This window comes from Salarias fasciatus, chromosome 10 (assembly GCF_902148845.1).
Source record: "Salarias fasciatus chromosome 10, fSalaFa1.1, whole genome shotgun sequence".
Lineage (NCBI taxonomy): Eukaryota > Metazoa > Chordata > Actinopteri > Blenniiformes > Blenniidae > Salarias > Salarias fasciatus.
The window spans coordinates 18,372,342-18,394,151 of record NC_043754.1 but is presented as its reverse complement, the minus strand read 5'-3'; the positions used below and the strand labels follow the sequence as shown (position 1 = coordinate 18,394,151).

The window sequence follows — 21,810 nt, the reverse complement described above, 5'->3', positions numbered from 1 at the left end:
TGTGGTCTATTAAATGAGGGGAGTCCAATCTTTTTCCATGATGTCTCCCTAAAAGTGCTTGACTTTGGATGTTACATCTTGGATAGTGGCACTGACGCTCACTCGTCCTCAGAACCTGCCTCTCTTATTTTGAAACGCCCAGTGAAAACAGGCTGCTTCCGGTTGTTTTACCGTAGTGTCCGGTACAGACGGGCAGATGGAATCCTGCCCGCTGGCGGCTGGTCGCTGTCTGAGTTCCAGCGTCCGGAAGTTCTGCGGTGAAAGAAAAAAAAAAGTTAAGCAAGGCATGAAAGAACGGAGCTGGGAGGAAAGGAAACAAAGTGTGTTAATAGATCTGGGAGAGCCTCGAGTCGCCGCCGGACTGTGTGGATCGGCCGGAGCGGAGCGGAGCGGGGGTTTTCGTCGCGGTTCTCTCCTCGAGTAGCGGAGCGGTGATTCCTCCATGGGTCTGCCGACGCTGGAGTTCAGCGACTCTTTCCTGGACAGCCCGGAGTTCCGAGAGAGGCTGCAGTGCCATGAAGTGGAGCTGGAGCGCACCAACAGGTTCATCAAGGACCTCATCAAGGATGGAAACATGCTCATATCTGCGCTCAGGAGTGAGTGGACCGGATTGTTTTCTCCCTGTGTGTGTATATGTGTGTGTGTGTGTGTTGGGCTGTGTTTGGGTTCCTCCAAGCAGCTGCACAGTCTGTGTGTCCTGATAAGAAGCAGCCAAAGGCCAGCTCTCCATCAGATCGTGCACACCTCTGGTTGCTGCTCGGCAGCAGAGAGGAAGGTAATTACAGTGTAATTACAGTGTAACAGACTGCAGCGCTGGTATGTGCTGCACACATTTACATTTACAGCGCGGATCCCTGCTCCTGCAGCTTCATCTCCCTTGTTTTATTTTTAAAAACAGCAATTTAATAAAAGTTTTTCCAATGGTGATATGTTTTGCTTTTGTTACCAGCTGTCGCTTATGTGATTGCACCACATCGTGAGTTAAAATCATAATTTGGTTGTTTTCTTCATCTTCTTTTTGGTGAAATCTCAGTCGTTCTATCAACATTGCTGTAAAACTTGGGGCCCTAAATTCCAGTTCTGCCCTCCTCAGCCTCCAGGCTCCAGAGCGTCAACCTGTTTGTGCTGGTTTCAGGTATCCACCAGGAATATAACCATAAATTATCATAATTAGTAGTAGTATTGAAAACAATTGTCTTAATTCCATTCAATGATGTGGTAGGAAATGTCAATCAGGATTACCTGTAAATCATTATGACTTATGTAAAAACTCAGATTTCCTCTCCATGTCTGGAATATGGACTGATGGAGGAACAGAGAGAGAGAGAGAGGGTAAACAGCCATCTGAAACAATGTCACCAGTGTGTGTGCAGTTTCTGTAACTCACCTGCAATATGAACCTCTGACTGATGCACACATCCACCCGGCTGTTTAGGAAGAGTCAGGTTGAAACCCTTTTTTTCACATTGCTTCAGTAATATACAGTCCACATGCAGAGTTCAGCGTGCAAAATAATTAAACACAGTTCTGAGTCCAAACACCGCGGGGCGGCTGAACTGACCCCAGGGCTGAGGGCAGTGCACAGCTCAGTACTGAGACTTGGTTTCAGCCCCCTGAGAGAATGAATGATGGCGTTAAACTTGAAGCGCTGAAGGTGTTTGGGCACGTAAACACAGTTTTACTGGATCAGAGTTTCTTGCAGGGTGTGGCAATTTGTTTATATCACTCCGAGACACTTCAAGGTTCTGCAGTGAGTGAAAGACAAGCGTCTGACAAAGGAAAATACTTTAAAAGGATTTTTACAGAAGGGGAACAGATGATGTTATGTCTGGGCAGGATGGCAGTATTTCACTCTAATGAAACAGTGATGCCAACATGTGGAAATTTTGAAATTAAATGGGCTATAAATAAGAGATGCCAAAGAAATGAGCTGATTTTGTTGGTGAATGAACTCCTGATTCTTTCCTTCAGGTCTGTCTCTTGCTGTGCAGCGGTTCTCTCAGTCGCTGCAAGAGTTCCAGTTTGAATGTATCGGAGACGCTGAGACTGACGACGAAATCAATATAGGTGAGGCCGAAATATTTCAACTTTTCAATGACTATGAAACCATTTTGCTGCATAAAATGAGTCAAGAAATACTGCTTTTCCTCTGCAGCTCAGTCTTTGAAGGAGTTCTCTCAGCTTTTAAGCACCATGGAAGAGGAAAGAAAACGACTGGTAAGAAAATGTGTTTTTCTTTGAACAAAAGTGTGTACAGTCAGACCAAGAAGCAGATTTTACCCATAAATGGTCGAGTCCCCAACTTCAATGACATAGCTTGATTTCTCAGGCCGATACGGGGAGTCGGAACCTAAAAACTCATTCTGCGCCTCCTGCTTCACACCAAACTGCAGCCAGACTTGCACCAACAATCAACTTAGATGGATCCGTCTACAAATAATGCACCTTCTAAAACATTGCCTGATATTTATGTTTTGCACAAAAAAGTGACTTTCTGAAATTTGCACGGTTTGATTCACGCACTCCCGGCGAGGCCGCGCTGGGAGCGTCGTCATGTTGTGACATTTAGGTTGTGGTGCAATTTAGGAAAGGCTTCGCGCCCCGAGACCGTCGACTGGAGGCCTTTGTGTGGTCCTAAGTGGAGTCTGGCACGGCCTTTGGAAAGGCAAACCTCTGCGCATGTGCAGCATATCATACCTCATGTATAGCCCTGTGTGTGTGTGTGTGTGTGTGTGTGTGTGTGTGTGTGTGTGTGTGTGTGTGTGTGTGTGTGTGTGTGTGTGTGTGTGTGTGAGTGAGTGCCTTTGTGGTCGTGTGCGTGGTCTGGTTACAGAGAAACCATGTGGAACCTATTCTGCCAATTCCCCCGTGAGACTGAGAGCAGGCCTGACTGCCTGGGAAAATCCATAAAAGGCTCCTGCGTGTGTGTGTGTGCGTGTGTGTGTGTGTGTGTGTGTGTGTGTTGATTGTTTGCTTTCACTGTGGCACCGCTACATCTGAGCTATAACAGTAATAATAAAGTCTTTATTATTAAGTTAAATGTAAATTCCGGTGAGCTGGTTCCTCTCCAGACTGACCTGTCCAGCCTCAATGGGCCATTGTTTAGTTCGACAATGAGCTTCAGTCTTTTCGCTCTCACTACCTGCTCCTGCGCATTGTGGAGAGAGGTTAAAGAAAAAAAAAAAAAAAAGAACTTCCAAAGAAAGCACGTCTCTCTGTGGCTCCTGAAGCAGCACTAACCTGAAGTGAAAGTGAGGCTGTTTGTCTCTGCTGCTTAAATCAACAAGACAAAACAAAGTGGGATTTTTTTTCTGAGGTTAAATAAACACCAAAACAAGGATTGCTTCATTTTTTTTTTTGCTTTTCTTTCACACGATATCGACCAGAAATTAGGTTGAGTTGTTCAAGACGTGGCCAGATGGATTTTGTCCATTTTTATTTTTTTAATCAGACAAGGGGAAAAAAAACTGTATCATAAGTGTGTGTTTGCTTAGATCACAATAAAATACAGACTTAGCTGTTGATGAGGTCTGGCTGCTGAACGCCACTCCCGAGGTTAAATAAACACCAAAACAAGGATTGCTTCATTTTTTTTTTTGCTTTTCTTTCACACGATATCGACCAGAAATTAGGTTGAGTTGTTCAAGACGTGGCCAGATGGATTTTGTCCATTTTTATTTTTTTAATCAGACAAGGGGAAAAAAAACTGTATCATAAGTGTGTGTTTGCTTAGATCACAATAAAATACAGACTTAGCTGTTGATGAGGTCTGGCTGCTGAACGCCACTCCCGTGGCCTCGAGTTGGATTATTTTAACGACATAAACATGACATGACTCACCACGGCTGTAAAATAAATATTATTTTTCAATCTATCATTCTGCACAAAAATCTCCTCGATTTGTCACAACTGCCACAAGCGCGCCGTGCTCCAGATGTGAAAGCAGCTGGAAGTATGGGGAAGCTGGTGTCCAATAACAAGCCCTCGGCGCGCTCTCAGCGAGGCTGAAAAGAAGCGGCCTGGAGGACGTTACTCCGCAGAGATAACGGCTCATGCGCCTCCTTTTAAACAACGGATGTATTAAAGCGACGCAGATAAAACTGCGTCTTTGCTTTTTTTAAAAAAATTTGAGTCACGAGATAACAGTGACCACTGAGTCAGTCTCGAATGAAACGCTGACGTCAATACGGCCTCTCGTGTGTCTCCTCTCTTCCTCTCGCAGATCCAGAATGCCGACGATGTTTTGATCTCACCACTTGAGAGGTTTCGAAAGGAGCAGATTGGCGCCGTGAAGGTACGTAACGTCGGCAGGTGTTCGCGACCTGCAGTCACGCTGACGTTGGGCGCAGTGATGGGACAGATCCCGCCGTGATTCCAATTTGCTCGGACGAAGCGTGGATCTCAGTCCAGCGTCAGTCACACAGGTCATGGGAACGGACGCTGGGGAGGGGGGGGGATGGATTGCACGTCACAGACAGAGGAATATTTGAACTCGGAGAGGCAGTATAAACACAAAAGGAGTCTGGTGTCTGGTTTCAGCAGCTGTGTATCTGAGTTGTCTTTCTTCCAGACTGAAATGAGGATATAGATAGAAAGGCTACGTGTCGAGCGGGGTTTAAAAAAATGGAAGCAGTCCCGGGGAAGTGAAAGCGCGGCCCGGTTCAGTGCGCTGATGGGAGCAGCGTCTGGGCCTCGAAAAAAAATGTAGCAGGAGTCTGCGAGCGGCACATCCTCACGGCGATGTTACCGAGCGTGAGAGGGCGGCGGGGCATGTGGAGCTGCAGCTGTCACGGAAAAGAGCCGTTGTCTTGAATATTTTGGCAGAACCTCTGTGTTTAGATTCGGAGAAGTCCCACTGCGTCGGTCCAAGCTTCTTCACCCCCCAAAGTCTGGATTGTGATTTTCTCCAACTTCTGATTGAATAAATCTGAACGCGCTTCTCAGTGTTTACAGGATTTTAACCTTCTTTTCACATTTGTGACTTTTTTGAAACACAAATTCTTCACAAATCATTCATTTCCTGATATTTGATACAAACAGATTAAACCTTTTTCTCCCTCAAAATAGAAATTCTTCGTGTCCAATATGTATGCCCCAGCTAATTCGACCCCAGATTCCCTTGAACGTTTGCTCTCCTCCGCCCCACAGGCAGCAGGGTCCAGTAAACGGGTCAGCGTGATTTATGTCTGATGGGCTGAAATCAGCTGACAGCGCTGTGATTTCATTTTACTGGCATACTGAATTCTTCCTCTTGAATAGCCGGCCTGTGGTATTTAAGAATTTCCAGAAAAAAAGTGTTAAAACAACAGTAGTTGTATGTTTTTCTAAACGTGTGTGTTTGTACTTCAGGAGGGGAAGAAGCAGTTCGACAAGGAGACAGAGCGATACTACTCTGTCCTGGAGAAACACCTCAGCCTGTCCTCCAAAAAGAAGGAGTCACAGCTGCACGAGGTATAATCCCTCACCGCCTCAAAACCCTGGAGCCTCCCTCATGTTGGGTAACTGTCAGCGCCGTGTGTGTGTGTGTGTTGTGGTTGCAGGCTGACTCACAGATGAGCAAAGACAGGCAGGTCTTTTACGACGCGTCGCTGCAGTACGTCTTCAAGATCCAAGAGGTGCAGGAAAGGAAGAAGTTTGAGTTTGTGGAGCCGGTGAGTTCTCCTCACGTACTCAGTGTGATAAGTACGGGGGGGACTTCAAACAGCGTTTCATCACAGGAAAATATGAGTGTACACATGATGACAGAAGGACAACGAAGCCACATTCTGAAAAACACACATTACACACTCTGTTGGGCAGTGATAAACAGGTTTTAATGATAGATATCAGCGAGGCCGTCTTCCTGTTGCTGTCGCTGCGCTTCCTGGATGGAGATTTCTTCCGGCTGACGGAGGGGGGGGGGGGGACTCTTTGTTGTAAAGTAAACAAGCGCACCAAACCAAACAACAGTCAAGAGTTGAAGGCTTTTTTTTTCCTTTAAAGTTTTTTTTGTTGTTGTTGATAGATGGAGCAGATGACTGACATGCATTCTTTGTAATCCTCTCATTACTTTCTTCACTCGCCAAAACAACGGCTGACGTTTCCCCGTGGATTCGCCTCTCCCCTGCAGTTGCTGGCCTTCCTGCAGGGCTTGTTTACATTTTACCACGAGGGCTACGAGCTGGCCAGCGAGTTTGAACCGTACAAGCAGCAGCTCCAGTTCAACCTGCAAAATGTAAGTGTGTGTCTTCTGTGAACCTCCAGACGGAATGTCGCCACGATGTTTCTTTTTTTTTTTTTTTTTTTTTTTTGTAACTAGTTTGTACTTTTGATAGCGGCGCTGTAAAGCGGTGATAAAGAATGAACGATCAGCAAGTCTGAAACCATGCAAACCGCAGAGTCGAGTTATATGAGGGTTGTTTTGCTGACAGTTCACGCTGTGCTGGTCGGTTTACTTGTTTGTTTCAGTAAAACAAAAAAAAAAGAGTTTGGTACACAGCAGAGATGAGCGACGGAGGGCTGAGAAAACCTTTATTCAGGCTTCTGGTTTTATTCTATTCATATTTGTTGTCAAGGCCCGCAACAACTTTGAAAGTACGCGAGCCGAGGTGGAGAGGCTGATGAAGAGGATCCGATCCGCCGAGGAGGATTTCAAAGCTCCCAGCTGCTTCACTATGGAAGGTTTTCTGTACATACAGGAGAAACGTGGGTTCATATCCTCTCCTCTGTCTTTTCTTTTTCCTTTCAAGCAGTGTAGAAAATAAATAAAATGTGCGTGTGATGTATCCTCCAGGTCCGCTGGGCAGCGTGTGGACCAGATACTACTGTACTTATGAGAAGAGCTCCAAGATGTTCACCATGAGCGGCACAGAGGCCCGGCCAGCCAGCCGACAGGTGAGCCGCTGGCGTACCTGAACACACGCTGCAGACTGGGAGGACGGGATGCTTTTCACCCACAGCTCTCTCTCTCTCTCTCTCTCTCTCTCTCTCTCTCTCTCTCTCTCTCTCTCTGCTGTCAGAACGGCGTGGCGAACGGCACGCCGGAGATATTCCGACTGCGTTCGTGCGTCCGGAGGAAGACCGATTCCATCGACAAGCGCTTCTGCTTCGACATCGAGGTTGTTGAAAGGTGAGCGGGACAGACGAAGCGTGCTGAATGACTTTTAGACGTGGCTGCCGGACTGAGGTTGGGTGGAATGTTGTTTCCCGCGCTGCAGACATGGCGTCCTCACCCTGCAAGCGCTCTCTGAGGCCAACAGACGCCTGTGGATGGAGGCGATGGATGGAAAAGAACCTGTAAGCGTCCACCCATCTCCAAGTTCTGTTACAGTTTTACAAACACATTTAACCTCTCTTCATCCCTCTATTCAGATCTACACCCTGCCTTCGTTGCTCAGTAAGAAAGAGGAGAGTAAGTACGCTTTTATGGCTGAAAATCACACTTGTATTATTTTAGAGAACTTCAGATGTGAATTTAATGTTTTTTGCCTCAGCATTTCTGAACGAGGCAGGCTTCAACTTTGTGAAGAAATGCATCGAGCTGATTGAATCCAGAGGTATTTATCACCGTTGACGTAATCACATCACATGATAAACTCAGTAATTCGCCGCGGAGTTGTGAAATGTTTTCACACTCCTCCTTCAGGCATCACCACACTTGGCCTGTACAGGACAGGAGGGGTCAACTCTAAAGTGCAGCGCCTGATGACCAGCGTGTTTGGTAAGAAATGCCGTGCTTCTGATGAGAAACAGTGAAACTGGGTGTGTTAATGTTTATCACCACGAATATAATGTTTGATATCTAATGTCTGTGCAGCATCCACTGCTCCCACCGACATGCAGCTGGACCCAAACGCCTGGGACAACAAGACCATCACCAGCGGGCTGAAGGATTATTTCAGGTAAGTTCTCAGGACAGTTTTTCTTTTTTTTTTTTTTAACTGCAGTCATCCATCTTTACTCTACCGTTCATGCAGGTGTTTGGCAGAACCGGTACTGACCTACAGACTCCATAAAGAATTCATCAAGGCTGCAAGTAAGATGTTACTCAGTTTATGATCGTGTCAGTAAAGCCTCAGGATCGACAGATCCTCAATTCTAATGAATTTTTCTTCTAACAGAGTACGATGATCAGAAGTACAGAGTGAGAGCAATCCATGCTCTTGTTTACAAACTCCCGGAGAAAAACCGAACGATGCTGGACCTCCTCACCAACCACCTGCTCAAGTACGTCGGAAATGGTTTCGTGGTTTGAACCCTTCGCCTCTGATAGGTGGCGGTAAAGTTCAGTTCTCGCGTTGCGTGTGCGCAGAGTGTCCTCTCACAGCGAGCAGAACCTGATGACCGTGTCCAACCTGGGGATGATCTTCGGCCCCACGCTGATGAGGTCCCAGGAGGAGACGGTGGCCGCCATGATGAACATCAAGTTCCAGAACATCGTGGTGGAGATTATCATCGAAAACCACCACAAGGTGTTGTTTATGCGCATTCAACACAGAGACACACACACACGCGCGCGCGTTCACAGTGTTGCTTTCCCGGCAGATCTTCGGCGAGGCCCCGGACCTGTCGGTGCCGCTGCCTCAGGCTCCCTCTTCGCGGTCGGGTCCGCGGAGGAGCAAGGCCATCTGTCTCTCATCTGGGAAGAGAAAGGCCCGACTCTACCCTCCGACCCTCTGCCTGGCAGACAACGACAGTGAGTTTTCTGCAGTCCGCCGCCTCATCGGCCTTTGTGTGTCTGTTTCTGTGAAACATCTCTATTCTCCAGCACGCTGTTTCAGAATGACATTTAACAGCGTTTAGTCTTCCTAAAAAAAGCACAGAGTAGTCCTTTGTAGCTCATTACCAGCGGCCGTTTCTATTCTCCAAAACACTGCTGCTGTTCTCTAAATCATAAACCTCGTTGGGTTCACGTTCAGCCTCGTTCGTAAACGCGTGTTGTTGTATCCAGTCTTGATTTTGAGATGTTATGCGATGATATAAAGCAGTAATTCTTCTCAAATGCAAAACAAAACGACAGCTAGGCTGACAAATCTGTTATGAAAGTCCAAACAAATCACGAATACAGATGTTTGTGTTGCAAAGAAGAGAGTTAAAAGTAAACACTTTTCTTTGTCGTACGTCTTGAAAACGCTCTTGTCTTTGATTAGGCAGGAATGCTGCAGGAAGTGAAGACAGGAAGTTCTGGATTTTTAAGGTCACAGGCAGAGAGAGCAGCATTCTCTGTGTTCCGTGGCCTTTTTTATGAACTCTCATTGACTCATTAAGGGCTGAAACTACATTTTTTTATGTTTTCTCTCCACTCTGATGTCATTCATATCTTTGTATCTCTCTCTCTCTCTCTCTCTCTCTCTCTTTCTCACTCTCTCTCTCTCTCTCTCTCTCTCTCTCTCTCTCTCTCTCTCTCTCTCTCTCTTCAGGCGACACATTCAGCAGCAGCCCCAGCACGACCCCGATGGGCAGCCGGGAGTCTCTCTCCTCACACTCCTCTGAAAAGAACGGGTTGTCTCAGGCGTCGTCTCCGTCCTCCCCCTCCGCCGAGCTCAGCTCACCCTCCACGGCGCAGTCCCCCCCTCCTCCCCCGGCGCACGGCTCCTCGGGCGCGAAAGACGAGAAACAGACGAAAGACGGCGATCCCTCCCCGCTCCTCAAGGCTTCCTCTTCCTGGACCTCTGCTGAGCTCACTCCAGCCCAGCAGACTTCCTCTGTGTCCTCCTCCACCTCCTCGCTGCTGTCTGCCGTGGAGAAGTCGGTCAGAGGAAACTCTGCCGCCTCTCTGTCATCTGTGAAAGAGTCGAGATCTCCTTCAAGGACGTCCATTTCCTCCGTCTCCGTCCAGAGCGAGCCGGCGGAGCGAGCCTCCTCCTTCAGAGACGGCGGAAGCGTTCAGAGAGTGGCCTCTGTCTCCTCTCTGAAGAGCACTGATCAAAGAAATACCTCCAGTACCTCCGCCGCAGACACCGGAGTGACGGACTCTACCTCCTCTCAGCCGCTCAGGACTTCTTACCGGACCGCCTCCACCTCCTCGTCCTCCTCCTCCTCACTTTTTCCTTACCGGCTTTCCACATCTTCCTCTCTCACCTCTCTGCACATTTCTGAAGGTGTGTATTTGCCCGTGAGCCGTTCACACGGATGGAATCATCAGTCAATAACCGTTTCGTTTTTCTGCGTGGTCACAGATTATAAAAGCTGCCACGGTTCGGTGCAGAGCCTCATGTCTCTGGATCCTCACGACGGGCCGCCCTCTCGCAAAACCCCACGCGTCCGCTGTGGCCCCGACCTGAACGCAAAGCTCTCTGCGGCGGCGTCCAGCAACGGGTACCAGAGGCCAGGATCGATGTGAGTGTCCGACGTAACGCTGGATCGGACTGTGAGCTGCAGTGGCTCATTTAACAATAAAAACATGAATTTGGAATCATTGTAGGAAATAAGTGATTGTTTTGTTCTGTGTTTTCCAGATTGTCGGTCAAACTACCTCAGCGTGAGAGTTCAGTATTCTCCTCCGCTTTAGACATATGCTCCACGGGAAGGTAAATTTATTTTGGCTTTTTTTTTTTCTTACTCTTCTCTTAAATTAGTTATATTGAAAGAAGAATCCCTCACACTTCACTGACAAAACTGTCTCTTTTATTTTCCTCTAAGGGACGCAAAAGCTCTGTATTCCTGTGAGGCAGAGCACAGCCATGAGTTAAGTTTTCCACAAGGGGCGCTGTTCTCAAATGGTAGGAAATCCACAGAAGAAGAAGTTTGTTCATTAAAGAAATAAGGATTGATTCATTTCTTGTTCTGTTTGTGTCTGCAGTGTACCCGTCTGTGGAACCAGGGTGGCTTCAGGCGACGTATGACGGCAAAACAGGCCTCATACCTGAAAACTACATCACGTACATCTGACGGAGCGAGACAGTCGTCCGCACGACGACTCCGCTCCAGCTGTAGACCTCAGCATGCAGTCAGAACTGTGTGCAAAAAAAACACATTTCACTTGTAACTGTGACAAATATCGCTGACTACTGTGGCAGGATGTGAATCAATTGTGAACTGTTTATATCCATGTTTTATTAACATCCTATATCAGCTTTTCGTGAATATCTAACTGTGTCCAATCAGTTTTAATTGCTACTCTCCAATGTTTGTGTTCAGTTGTCATTTTTAAAATTATGTACAAGGTACATAGAAACAGTAATTATTGTTATCACTTGTAATTTATGTCATTAATATTTTAACTGTACGTCTTCACACCTCTGTGCCTTAAAAAAACTATGAACTACGGACTGAATCCTGCCTTATTACCTTTTTTGTCTCACATTTCCTCCTGTCTAAATAAAAGACAAATATTTTTTTTCCCGGAGACCGTGCAAATCCAGTTGCTGTTTATTTTTCCGTTCCACATTTATAATTCCCTCAGCTTATTAAATATGCCTGGGGAATAGTAACAGCTTGTGTCTGAACAGAACTGAATAATGTCTGTTTGTGCACGTCACTGCTTCACTCTCTCTTGGAGGCATGAGAGTGCACCCGTGTGTCAGAGAGACAAAGCAGAAAAACACATATCTGTACCTGCTGCCAAGTTTTAGTCACGATTTACCTTATTAAACATATTTTTAAGTATTAGGGACGAGCCGCAGCGCCCACAGGTCATCTGTTCATGAGAGAAATTCCTCATTCAGGGGTTGAGACATGATTCGATTCTCAAATGAGGGTTGAAGTTCAAGTTAAGCTCCTCAGCTGTTATGGTGAAGGTAATTGATTATTGAATACATGTTAATGATTAAACCCGACCAAGACGGAGCCACGAGCAGTAATACAGTGTTGTAATGTGTTTTCGTGGTGCCCAAAACCTGAAATTCCACCACACTTGTATAGTTCAATCACTCTAAAATGCAAGGCCATATAAAAGGTCATGTTTGTTAAAAGGTTAAAGGCCCCACAGAGCCACTGGGTATGTGTGTGTCAGATCTTTCATGGATTGCACAACAAACACAAAAGGCAGAAAATCATAACATCAACCTGTTGCATTGTAATTTCATATTCACATACATACAGCATTTTTTTGTTGTTGTTGTATGATTTCACCAACATCTTAGTGTCGTCTAAGTCTTTGGCACTCTGATCTGTACATTTTCTTTGGTGGGGTGTGACAGCAGGCAGTGCTACGGTGCCGGCGTGCTGATCTCTCCCAGCCTCCTCAGCAGCCCGTCCAGCGTCTCCATGTTCTGCGCCTTCTCCTCCAGCAGCTCGTACCGCAGACTGGAGATGTCCTGCTTGATTTCTTTCAGCTCACCTGGATGGAAACAGACAGAAATAAATATTCTACATCCACTGGGATGAGGATGCTGCTTCTTACTGAGCCACTGTTAAAAACATGTTTAATGCAAGTTCTTCTCCTGTGTGACTGATTCTAATGTACCTTCGGTGATCTCGTCGCTTTCTCTGTCTGCTTGAGCTTTGATGATGTACCGTTTTATCAGACGCTTCATGATCTTCTGCAAGCAGAGACAGAGAAAAACTGTCAGTATATACACATAGTGCACATTGGTGGTGAGAAAACCTACAGATGTCTCACAGAGACACTGCCTGAAATGTAGCAACACAAACCTGATATCTGGTCGGGCTCGTAGAAGCACCGTATCCTGAATTTTTGCTCTCACCAAGCTGGAAGATAGACATAAAATGTCCTTTAGTGGACAACCTTGTAACATTTCTCAGGAAGAACTAGCTCAAATTGTACTGCGGCTTGAAAACCACCGGGAGGTGCTCAGGCACCGTCTCAGGCCTCAAAGCAAGGAGTTTAGAAAAGGATCAGTTCTTCTGTGGGTCATAATGTGTGAGACCTGGTTAAGTTGTGTCTCTGTTTTCTCCACAATGTGCCGCTCAGCGAACTGCAGGAGCAGGGACTTGATGGCCGTGACCAGCCCCAGCATGGACTTTGGGCTGGGCACCAGGTTAAAGGGCACCGGGAGCGTCCGGCCCTCCTCGAAGTAGGAGAACCACAGCTTGGCTCGAGCAAACTTCCACTCAACATCGGCATCGTCCTGCAGGACAGGACAGAAAATAAAAACAATGAATACTCTTGGCAAAACTGATGATTAAAAATATGAATTAGAGATCAATAAGTCACCTACAGTATTTATAATTTAATGTTGATCAGTTAAAACAACAGCCTGGTGAACACAGAGGCGTGAGCGCTTCCTAATCACTAAAAACTAAACGTCAAAATGACAAGCTTGAGCTGAGACAAGCTTTACAGCAACTCACTAGCGCCATCCAATGCACAAAAATGGCAACGCCTAAATTCTCCTGACTGCACCTTTGAGCTCAAAATAAACAAAAACAACACACCAGCAGGGATCAAGTGTTCATGAGTCACTCCGGTTTGGAAGAGTTTGTTCAAACAAAAGTTCTAGATTAATTGTTTTAATCAGTCTACTCTTCAACGGTTTTTCACTCACGAACCTCAATCTCCTGGAAGGAACTGTTGATCATGGCGATGAGCATGTTGAGCAGCACGATCACCATGGTGACGTTGTACACCCCGTACAGGACGTAGCCAATGTTCTCAATGAATTTGTGTCCGTTGTTGATTACAACAGACCTGACCTCCGACAGTCCAAATATAGCCCAGAACAGGGTCTTGAAGCTCTCCTCCAGCCTGGACGGATGCGCGGAGAGAAGGGACATGGGGAGAGAAGTTATTTTTGAGCTCAAACAGAGTGTAAATCATCAGGATTTAAAGATGCTCTCGGAGAGGAGAGGCGGAAGAACAAAATTCTCACGGAGTTCAGCTCTGAGTTTACACTGCAGTACTAACATACACATTTTTAGACAGTTCTCCAGGATTCAAGCAGGTTTGTAGTTTGGATCTGCTAAACCGCAACATGATCAAATGACTACAAAGTGCTCTCTGATTATATTCACTTTATCTATATTATAACTATGTATGAAGCCACAATAGCTTAAAGTTTAAGCTACGAGCTTCATTCTGCAATGTGAGCAAATAAAAGTGGCGTTTGTACGAAGCGAAAGTCTCACGTGGTGAAGGCGTCGTTCTGCTTGGCTCCCAGGTAGTAGGAGTACAGGTTGAACATGCCAATCATGAACGCCAGAAAGACCAGGATGAAGATGACCATGAACTTGAAGATGTCTTTGACGGTCCGTCCTAAAGAGATCTGCAGAGGGCCGAAGCTCTCGTTGGCCGGGAGGATGTAAGCGATCCGAGAGAAGCTGAGCACCACGGCCACGGCGTACAGGCCCTCTGACACCAGCTGAGGATCCGACGGCAGCCAGTCGATACGAGCTGCAGAGAGAGAGTGGAAAACCTCACAAAACAGTCTGGAGAATTTGAGGATTTCAGCTCAGAGGCCAAAGTCGAGTTTAATGAGTTTGTGTCATTATAAATAAACAAAATATGTAAAACTCACTGAAGTCATGATCAAAGACAAAAAACTGGAGAAACAAGCATTATTTAAATGGAGAGTGAAATTATAATAAACATTTCATTAAAATAAATATTCTTAACTTAAGTTATTGTCTGTGTAACGGAGATGAACCCTAACAGTCACAACAATTATAGATTATTTATATAAAAAGTTGTGATGCTGATATTTCAGTTTAATACCATCCAGCTCCTGCTTTTTATTGCCTGTGTCCACACGGCTGCTAACAATATGTGATAGTAGGAAAAACATCAGGAAGTCTGGCATTCAGCCAGAACTTAAAACCTGATGTGAGAGAAAGCGTGCTGCCGTGGGGGGGGGGGGGGGGGGGGCTGCTGTACGTCACAACGAGGGCAAGTTCTTCCGTACTCTGAAAACCCCTGCTGCAGTTTTCATCTGTAACTTTTACTTTACTTCATAACGAAAGCAGGAGCAGATGGTGCTTCGGCACCGCTGCGTTGGGTAGTGTCTGAAAGCAAACACTCCACTCCGCCCTCTGATCTCCTCCGCGCCGCACTCACTCACTTCGGCTGTTTACACACCAGCTGATCGATGGTATCTGCAGACAGCCTGAGAGTCTGTGCAGGTGTGTGAGAGCACGCTCACCCAGAGTAAAGTACTCTATCTCGGGCGGCAGGGTGATGTTAATCAGCGTGGTGTAGTGAGCGTGTACGTAGGTCTGGGCCAAGTCGGCGTGTCTCAGAGCGGAGAAGCGACAGCTGAAAGAGGCCAGAAAGATCGCCAGCATCCCAAAATCCAGGAAGTTCCACGGCTCCACCAGATACTCCCCCGGTCCCTGACTCCAGATCTCCTTCACCTCAGCCCAGATCATACCTGCAGCAGAACGAAATCAGGGATCCGTCCGGGAAAATTTCATCTGTTGTCGTCGTCGCACGCTTTCCATGCTCACCCATGACCCACGAAATGATGAGGATCTCCATCCAGGTGAAGGGCGTCGTGGTCATTCGGTAGAGCAGCAGGGGGTCGGGGTTGAGGGGCGAGCCCTCCGGATGCTGATGGTGGGTCATGTTTGGCAAAAGGGTGGTGCCGGCAAAGCGGTCGGCAGCATTCAGGATGAGAAGACCCAGGAAGATTGTGAAGGACGAGGCGTGGGCCACAAACTTCATGAAGGGGCTGCGCATGACACTCCCCACCTGGAGAAGAGAAAACATAACAAGGACTGAAGGACGGTTCTCCTGAAATGTTTCGGGGGTAAATGTGAGTGACATCGGGTGTTACACACTCTGCTACACGGAGCAACCCAGTACGCCACGGCCAGGCCCGGCAGTCCGATGGCCACGGCGAGGACCACCAGCAGTTTGATGGCGGTGGTTTGTTGCCTCAGGCCGGGCAGGTTCTCGTACCAAATACTCAGCAGCTGCTGCTGGCAGTTCGGATGAGCGACAAACTGAACGAGAAGAGAGCGACGAAGGGTTGTTGGTTCAGTAACATGGAAATATAACACTGCATCCTAAACTTCTAGTAAAATCATGAAATGAATAAAAAGCTAATATGATTCTGTTCATTCAGGTGACATTTTTTTAACAAGAGGCTCACAGATGAACTTCTACCTTTTTCAGTTCGTATTTGATGGCCAGTTTGAGTCGTGTGAGGGAAGGCCGGCCCGGCATGTCGTAGCTGTCCTCAGAGTCAGTTTCTCCACTCAGTATGGCCTCCACTTCCTCTGTGCTGCGACAGAGGTCCAGCAGGCCCACCACGTAGTCCTTACATTGGCTGGACAGGCGGCAGTAGTCGTTCTGCCAACATCGTGAAGGAAAATTGCCAATGAGAGAAACATTTTACATGAATTCCATGTGACTGGGCTGCAGATGTTGGTGGCATTCATATTCAAAACTAACAACAATAATAACAAATTAAAAAAATAAATACACAGATTAGCCTGTAAACCACAAAATGTATGTACAGCATGTACGTATGTTCAGATTTCTGCATCCTCAGAAGCATTTGAATTTATTTATTTATTGCAGCAGACCTGTTGGATACTGTCCGACTGTGAGTCCAGCAGTAAAATACAGCTGTTATATAAGAGTCAGGCCAACAAATGAGAACAGTGACCACCGGATCCGTTTCTGCTTCCTCTCTTAATGCTCATAAAATGTCCATGTGTTTACTGGCAGCGTTTCCTGGCAGCTGGTTGGCAGTGACAGGGCAGATTGACCTTTTTTTTGTTCCATGCTTGACAATGAGCTGGATTTCAGGATATCATACAGAGGCGCTGAATGAAAGTGCACATCTCGGTGAACTGCGGAGTTTGGTTTGTTTACCTTGAATTCTTTCTCGATATTAGCCAGCATGGCCAGTTCGTTGCTGAGCTCCAAGGCCGCCAGTACCGGATCCTCATTGGACAGGGACAGGTAGGCCGGGCTGGCGAGGCCTCTGTAGGCGTTGATCCGCGATCGGGAGTGGCTGAAGGAATCAAACTGCTGCTGGTAGTTGCAGGAATCGCAGCCACAGAAGTAATCGTGAGGAGGATCGATGCGAGCCCCTTTACTCAGCAGGGTGTAAACGATCTCGTACTCCTGGCAGTGCGCCGCAAGTATCACTGGGGTCACGTCATGAGAAAACCTGCGGGATCATACGGTCTCTTCTGTTTCATCCAGGAATCACTATCCCCGCCTCAGCAGCCTCAAATCACTCCACACAGTCGCACCGACCTCCTCCAATCCCAAAGGCTGAATGTGCTGCAGTCTCAGAGATGCGTGGCTCTGTGGTTGTAGCTTTCTTACCTCGTTCCATCTTCATCATAAGCGTAGAAGTCGTCCAGCATGTCCGCTTGAGCGGGACTCGCCGTCAGGCGCCTGGCGTCTCTAAAAGAGGGATGTCCGAGCAGGGCCTCCGTGATACGGACATAACCTTTACCTACAACACACAAAACACACAACAAAATCTGGTATTTTTTTTAAAATCTCTCATCTATCTAAAGAAAAGTCAAAGTTTCTCAACACTTTTTGCCTACAGCTAAAAAAATGCTGTTGGTTCTATGGAAATCATTGTTTCATATTCCGAAAATACAGGCTTTAATCACAGCACTGTTTTGTAGATTATGGTTATTTAGCTGCCAGCGTTAAAGTCCGACGTGTTTTAAAGTTACATAAATAAGTGTAACACACACTCTGGCCAAAGGGAGTGATTTAGAGTCACACTTTGAGCAAACACACAGTATCAGGCGTACTCCTATTGACAGGAATATATGTGTGTTTTTATCAGAGTGAGAGGCTGGAATATACAACTGGAGGCTTTTTGGTATTTGGTGGAACATTTATTGCAAAAGATGAGTAATTATTACTTTTTTGCACGTTTATTGATGCAAACTAATGTTATTTATGCAGGTTCTGACCCATGCAATCTCAGCTCTCAACCCTGTAAATGTGGTGGGTTTTTTTACATGTACAAATATACACACACATACACACACACACACACACAAAATATGCAGGTCTTACTTATGGCTAAGAGGAGAGCATCACCCACTCTGGCCAAATCGGCCCTCCCCAGCAGCAGCTCCGTCACCTCCAGATGCTCGTTGGCCACGGCCAGCTGCAGTGCATTTTGGCCCATGTAGTCAACAGCATTGACGTTCAAGCTGGGCACATGGAGCAGCATGCGACGCACCTCTGGTATGTTGCCGTACTCTGCTGCTTCCAGGAAGCGCTGCTCAACCTCTGTCAGGCTGACGGAGGGAGCCGAGAACATGTAGGCAGGGCCGCGCAGAGCCTGGCGTCTCTTAACAGCGCTGAGACGAGCCATGAGCTGCCTCTCAGAGCTGCTGTGGCTGCCGGAGAGTCAGGGGACATAAAGCACACTGTATATGTCGTCCACGTTTGAATGTACACACACAAAAAACACGGCGCTGCAGCGACTTGTTCCGAGCTGCGTCTCGACGTCAAGCCAAGCCAACTGAACGTTTTGCATGAAATATTCCCACCCAAAAAGTCACAAAGTATGTAAACAGTTGGTGCTTCAGCTGGAGACAAGGCGTATAACTCAACTCTAGAGAGGGGATTTCTCATGAAAGATGAACACATCAATGTTTGACCGTAAATCACTTCAAAATTCAATAAGAGTTTTACGTCGTTAAATGTAAAGTTGACCGTCTTCATAAATCCACTGTCACTACAACAATCAGCAACACAGGCAAGAGATGAGCTATAAGGGCAAAGGTGAAAGGTCATTTTTCCTCCTTTGTAGTTGAGCTTTTTTTAATTAATGCTTGAGACTGAGAGTGGGTGCATCCAGCTGCAGATGGATTGTAAGTGAAATCGAGATAAACAGAAGGGAAAGAGCGATGCGGACTGCTCCACTGCCAGGATTACCAAACTAAACACTTTGGAAGCGAACTGAAATGTTTCAGAAGTGGATGATTCAGCAGGAACACAGTCCCAAGTGAGGTGAGCGCTCTTCTCAGAGTCCTGACATAAATCACTCAGCGCAGCCACTGGCTGGAGGTCAAAAGTTCAGCTGGTTTTTGAGGAAATGTTGCACAGTTGTGCCCACTAAATAGATGAATTCCATAGGTTTGGCTTTTATAATGAGGAATTCTGTTACAATTATCTTCAACTGAGGGCTTTATATCTAACTAGATGTTTTATATGGACTTGGAATAATTGAATTTGATAAATAGCTATAAGAATTCTTGGAAAAATTTGAAATATACTACTCATCCTATGCTGTCTGTGACTCAAATAAGTGCCAATTTAATTCTTTTAAAAAGCGATCTTTTTCAAGACAGTAACACCCAGTGTCAGAATATAAATTTAATGATAGTTCAGACTAAACACTGTAAAAACAAGGTTAAGCAGTTCAACTCTTCAGGACTCACCCGAGGCATCGTCCAGGGCAGCAGTACTCCTCCCCGAAGTCATCACACACCAGCAGGTTGTCGCGGCTCCTGGCTCTGGGGCTGTCGTTGTACCCGGCAGACCGGCTGTTTCTGTGGGCCGCCAGCGGTCTGTGGTTCATCCTGAAGGTGGTCCAACACTAGAGGGTCTGCTCCCAGCTCATGTGAACAAGCCATCAAGTGCCTGTGGCATGTCGCTCTCCTCCTCTCTCTCTCTCTCCCCCCTTCCCTCACTGTCGCCCTCCCCTCGCTTTTTTTCTGTGTCCTTGAGAAAGAATGCATCCTTCTGGGTCCCACTACTCTTTTATTTACATGACGCACTGCACGTTACAGATGTGGAGGGGACCGCAGTGTTGTGAGGAACTGATCATGGTGCATGGCCGTTTTTTCTTCTTTCTATGAAACGATGGTCCGTGCTACAGGTTCATCTGTCACAGGTAATGAGGAGGGAAAATGCAGAATACTGACAAAAAAAATGAGGCACAGACAGTTTTAATGCCACAGCTGTAACATGCAATTTCAAACCACAATGTTTATAGTGCGTGTGTGTGTGTGTGTGTGTGTGTGTGTGTGTGTGTGTGTGTGTGTAGCAGTGACTAATGGCTGATGAACAGCAGATGAGATTCCTCAGGGTTTAAATTCCCAGTAGACTTTGTTTCCTGTGTGCTCCCACTCCCCACTGAACCCCCTCCAGTGTGGGAAAAGTGCACACTCACGTGTGCACACACAAACACACACGCACACACACACACACACACACACACACACACACACACACACACACACACACACACACACACGCACGCACGCACACAGAGTATATGTTCCTCAGACTGGCACCCAAGTTTTGAGCAGCATAAAGAAGCCTTCTTCTGGTTAAAAAGAAAAAAAAAAAACTTTGTTACTAATTGTTGAAAGGTTCATTCATTCTCCCTTCTTCACCACTGAACACGTTTCTGGTTTTAATCTCACCCACAACACTGTGTTGCATAATATAAATGTCTCAATGTAAAAAAAAAATCTGATAAATCTAAGTCTGTGAAGTACAAATGCATGAGTGAAAATTGCCTTTTAAGGGCCTGATTGCTGAAGATTAGGCGCTTTGGACATTTTATGGCGTAACAGTGTCACATTTCACAGGGAGGATCGAAAGGGGCAAGGGGGTAAACTCTTGACAAATGTCACCATTTAGCGTTTTTGTTAAGACTTTCTCCTCAGAATAGAACAGACCTCTGATATGGATGTAAATACTGTCAGCTCAAACATACACACTCTTATTGGGGGGCACAGGACAAATACCTGGATTCCTGTGTGTGTTTGTGTGTGTGTCTGTGTGTGTGTGTGTGTGTGTGTGTGTGTGAGGATTCATGTATACCTTGGCAATTTGTGCACATACCAGACCACACATAGAGCTCCTACCCTGTTATCACCTGAATCAGTGGTGCTGAGACACACAGTGTGTGTGTGTGTGCATACAGAATTTTGGACATGCAAGATTAGAGGGCAAACAAAATGTAAGCAGAGTTCAAATGATTAGGTCAAGAGATCCACACTGTACGTGATCTCTCACCGACTTTGATTTAAAATAAGGGTTCTAACTGACCACTCATGCACCATTTGATCCAGCCCTGTGTGTAAACTCATCATTCATTCAAGAACTAACGCTGAGGAACAAAGCACATGGAATTAAACTGGAGAGAATAGAATTCAAAAAGAAGAAGAGAGAGACTGCATTAACTTTGAAATGTGTGCTTCTCATAAACTTGTTCCTGTCGTCACCGACAAGTCTATGATTTCAAGATGTCTGATACGATGCTGTTGTATTCTTGTTGCTTTCTATTTCTGACTCAAAAATCTCCTCAGTTAAATCAACACACCAACTTCATTCACATGTTAATGCTTCAGTGTTTTCTCTGTACTTCCGTACTGGTTTGCCACTGATTACCTATAATCTTTCTACTTCTGATGAACCATCAATCTGAAGTCTGGCGAGAACAAACCAGATCCTGGAGCTATCAGTATTTTTGCTGCTGTTTTGTTGTGTTACTAGTTGTGTTATGTTCACCTCCATCACTAACAATAAATACTGCAGTCTCCAGTGAATAAACAAGTGAAAGCAGTTTCTTTTCTTTCCACCTCTTTGTCATCCTACAGGCCATCTGGTGGCCAGGTTTTGGCCCAGGGACCATATGTTTCACACCCCTTGATTGAGAAAGTAGTAGTTTAAATGAAGATGAAAGGCGTCTCTTCTACTCTTAAAACTGATATTATAAGTGACTGAATTAAAAACTATGGTATAAAGAAAGACACTGTGGAGCTCTGCCAATCCTACCTGCATGAAGAAAAAAGATGTGAAGGCAGAGAAGGAAGCAGCCTCAGAACAAAAGTAGAATGGGAGATTCACAGCACCACCTGCTGGATGTGGTCAGTTTTGGCATTTTTCCTGAACCAAGATATTTTTTTTTCTGATGTTAAAAGAGTTAATGAGATATTTAGCAGTACTATCAGATTATTGGTTGGAGTGAAGTGAAACAAATAAAA

General features: G+C 46.1%; 2 protein-coding genes across 2 annotated transcripts; one reads left to right on the top strand and one right to left on the bottom strand.

Annotated features, from left to right (window-relative positions):
- Window positions 1–200: 200 nt before the first annotated feature.
- LOC115395422 (rho GTPase-activating protein 42-like) lies at window positions 201–11,326 on the top strand. The gene is made up of 24 exons (XM_030100963.1): window positions 201–596; window positions 1,972–2,067; window positions 2,156–2,217; window positions 4,223–4,294; window positions 5,350–5,451; window positions 5,541–5,651; window positions 6,110–6,214; window positions 6,555–6,684; window positions 6,773–6,873; window positions 6,999–7,108; window positions 7,197–7,275; window positions 7,351–7,390; window positions 7,473–7,535; window positions 7,625–7,699; window positions 7,796–7,880; window positions 7,956–8,014; window positions 8,100–8,205; window positions 8,291–8,450; window positions 8,524–8,674; window positions 9,399–10,079; window positions 10,158–10,317; window positions 10,437–10,508; window positions 10,621–10,700; window positions 10,781–11,326. Exons 1-24 carry the CDS (start codon window positions 443–445, stop codon window positions 10,867–10,869), a joined length of 2,943 nt encoding a protein of 980 aa, XP_029956823.1. The 5' UTR covers window positions 201–442; the 3' UTR covers window positions 10,870–11,326.
- A 741-nt stretch (window positions 11,327–12,067) lies between these two features.
- LOC115395423 (short transient receptor potential channel 3-like) lies at window positions 12,068–19,433 on the bottom strand. Its single transcript, XM_030100965.1, has 14 exons — window positions 19,252–19,433; window positions 17,876–18,204; window positions 17,159–17,291; window positions 16,697–16,997; window positions 15,983–16,168; window positions 15,655–15,819; window positions 15,322–15,565; window positions 15,018–15,245; window positions 14,008–14,272; window positions 13,432–13,627; window positions 12,810–13,010; window positions 12,574–12,630; window positions 12,386–12,461; window positions 12,068–12,259 (listed from the first exon to the last, which is right to left on the bottom strand). The coding sequence occupies exons 1-14, from the start codon at window positions 19,389–19,391 to the stop codon at window positions 12,129–12,131; spliced, it is 2,652 nt and encodes an 883-aa protein (XP_029956825.1). The 5' UTR covers window positions 19,392–19,433; the 3' UTR covers window positions 12,068–12,128.
- Window positions 19,434–21,810: the final 2,377 nt, after the last annotated feature.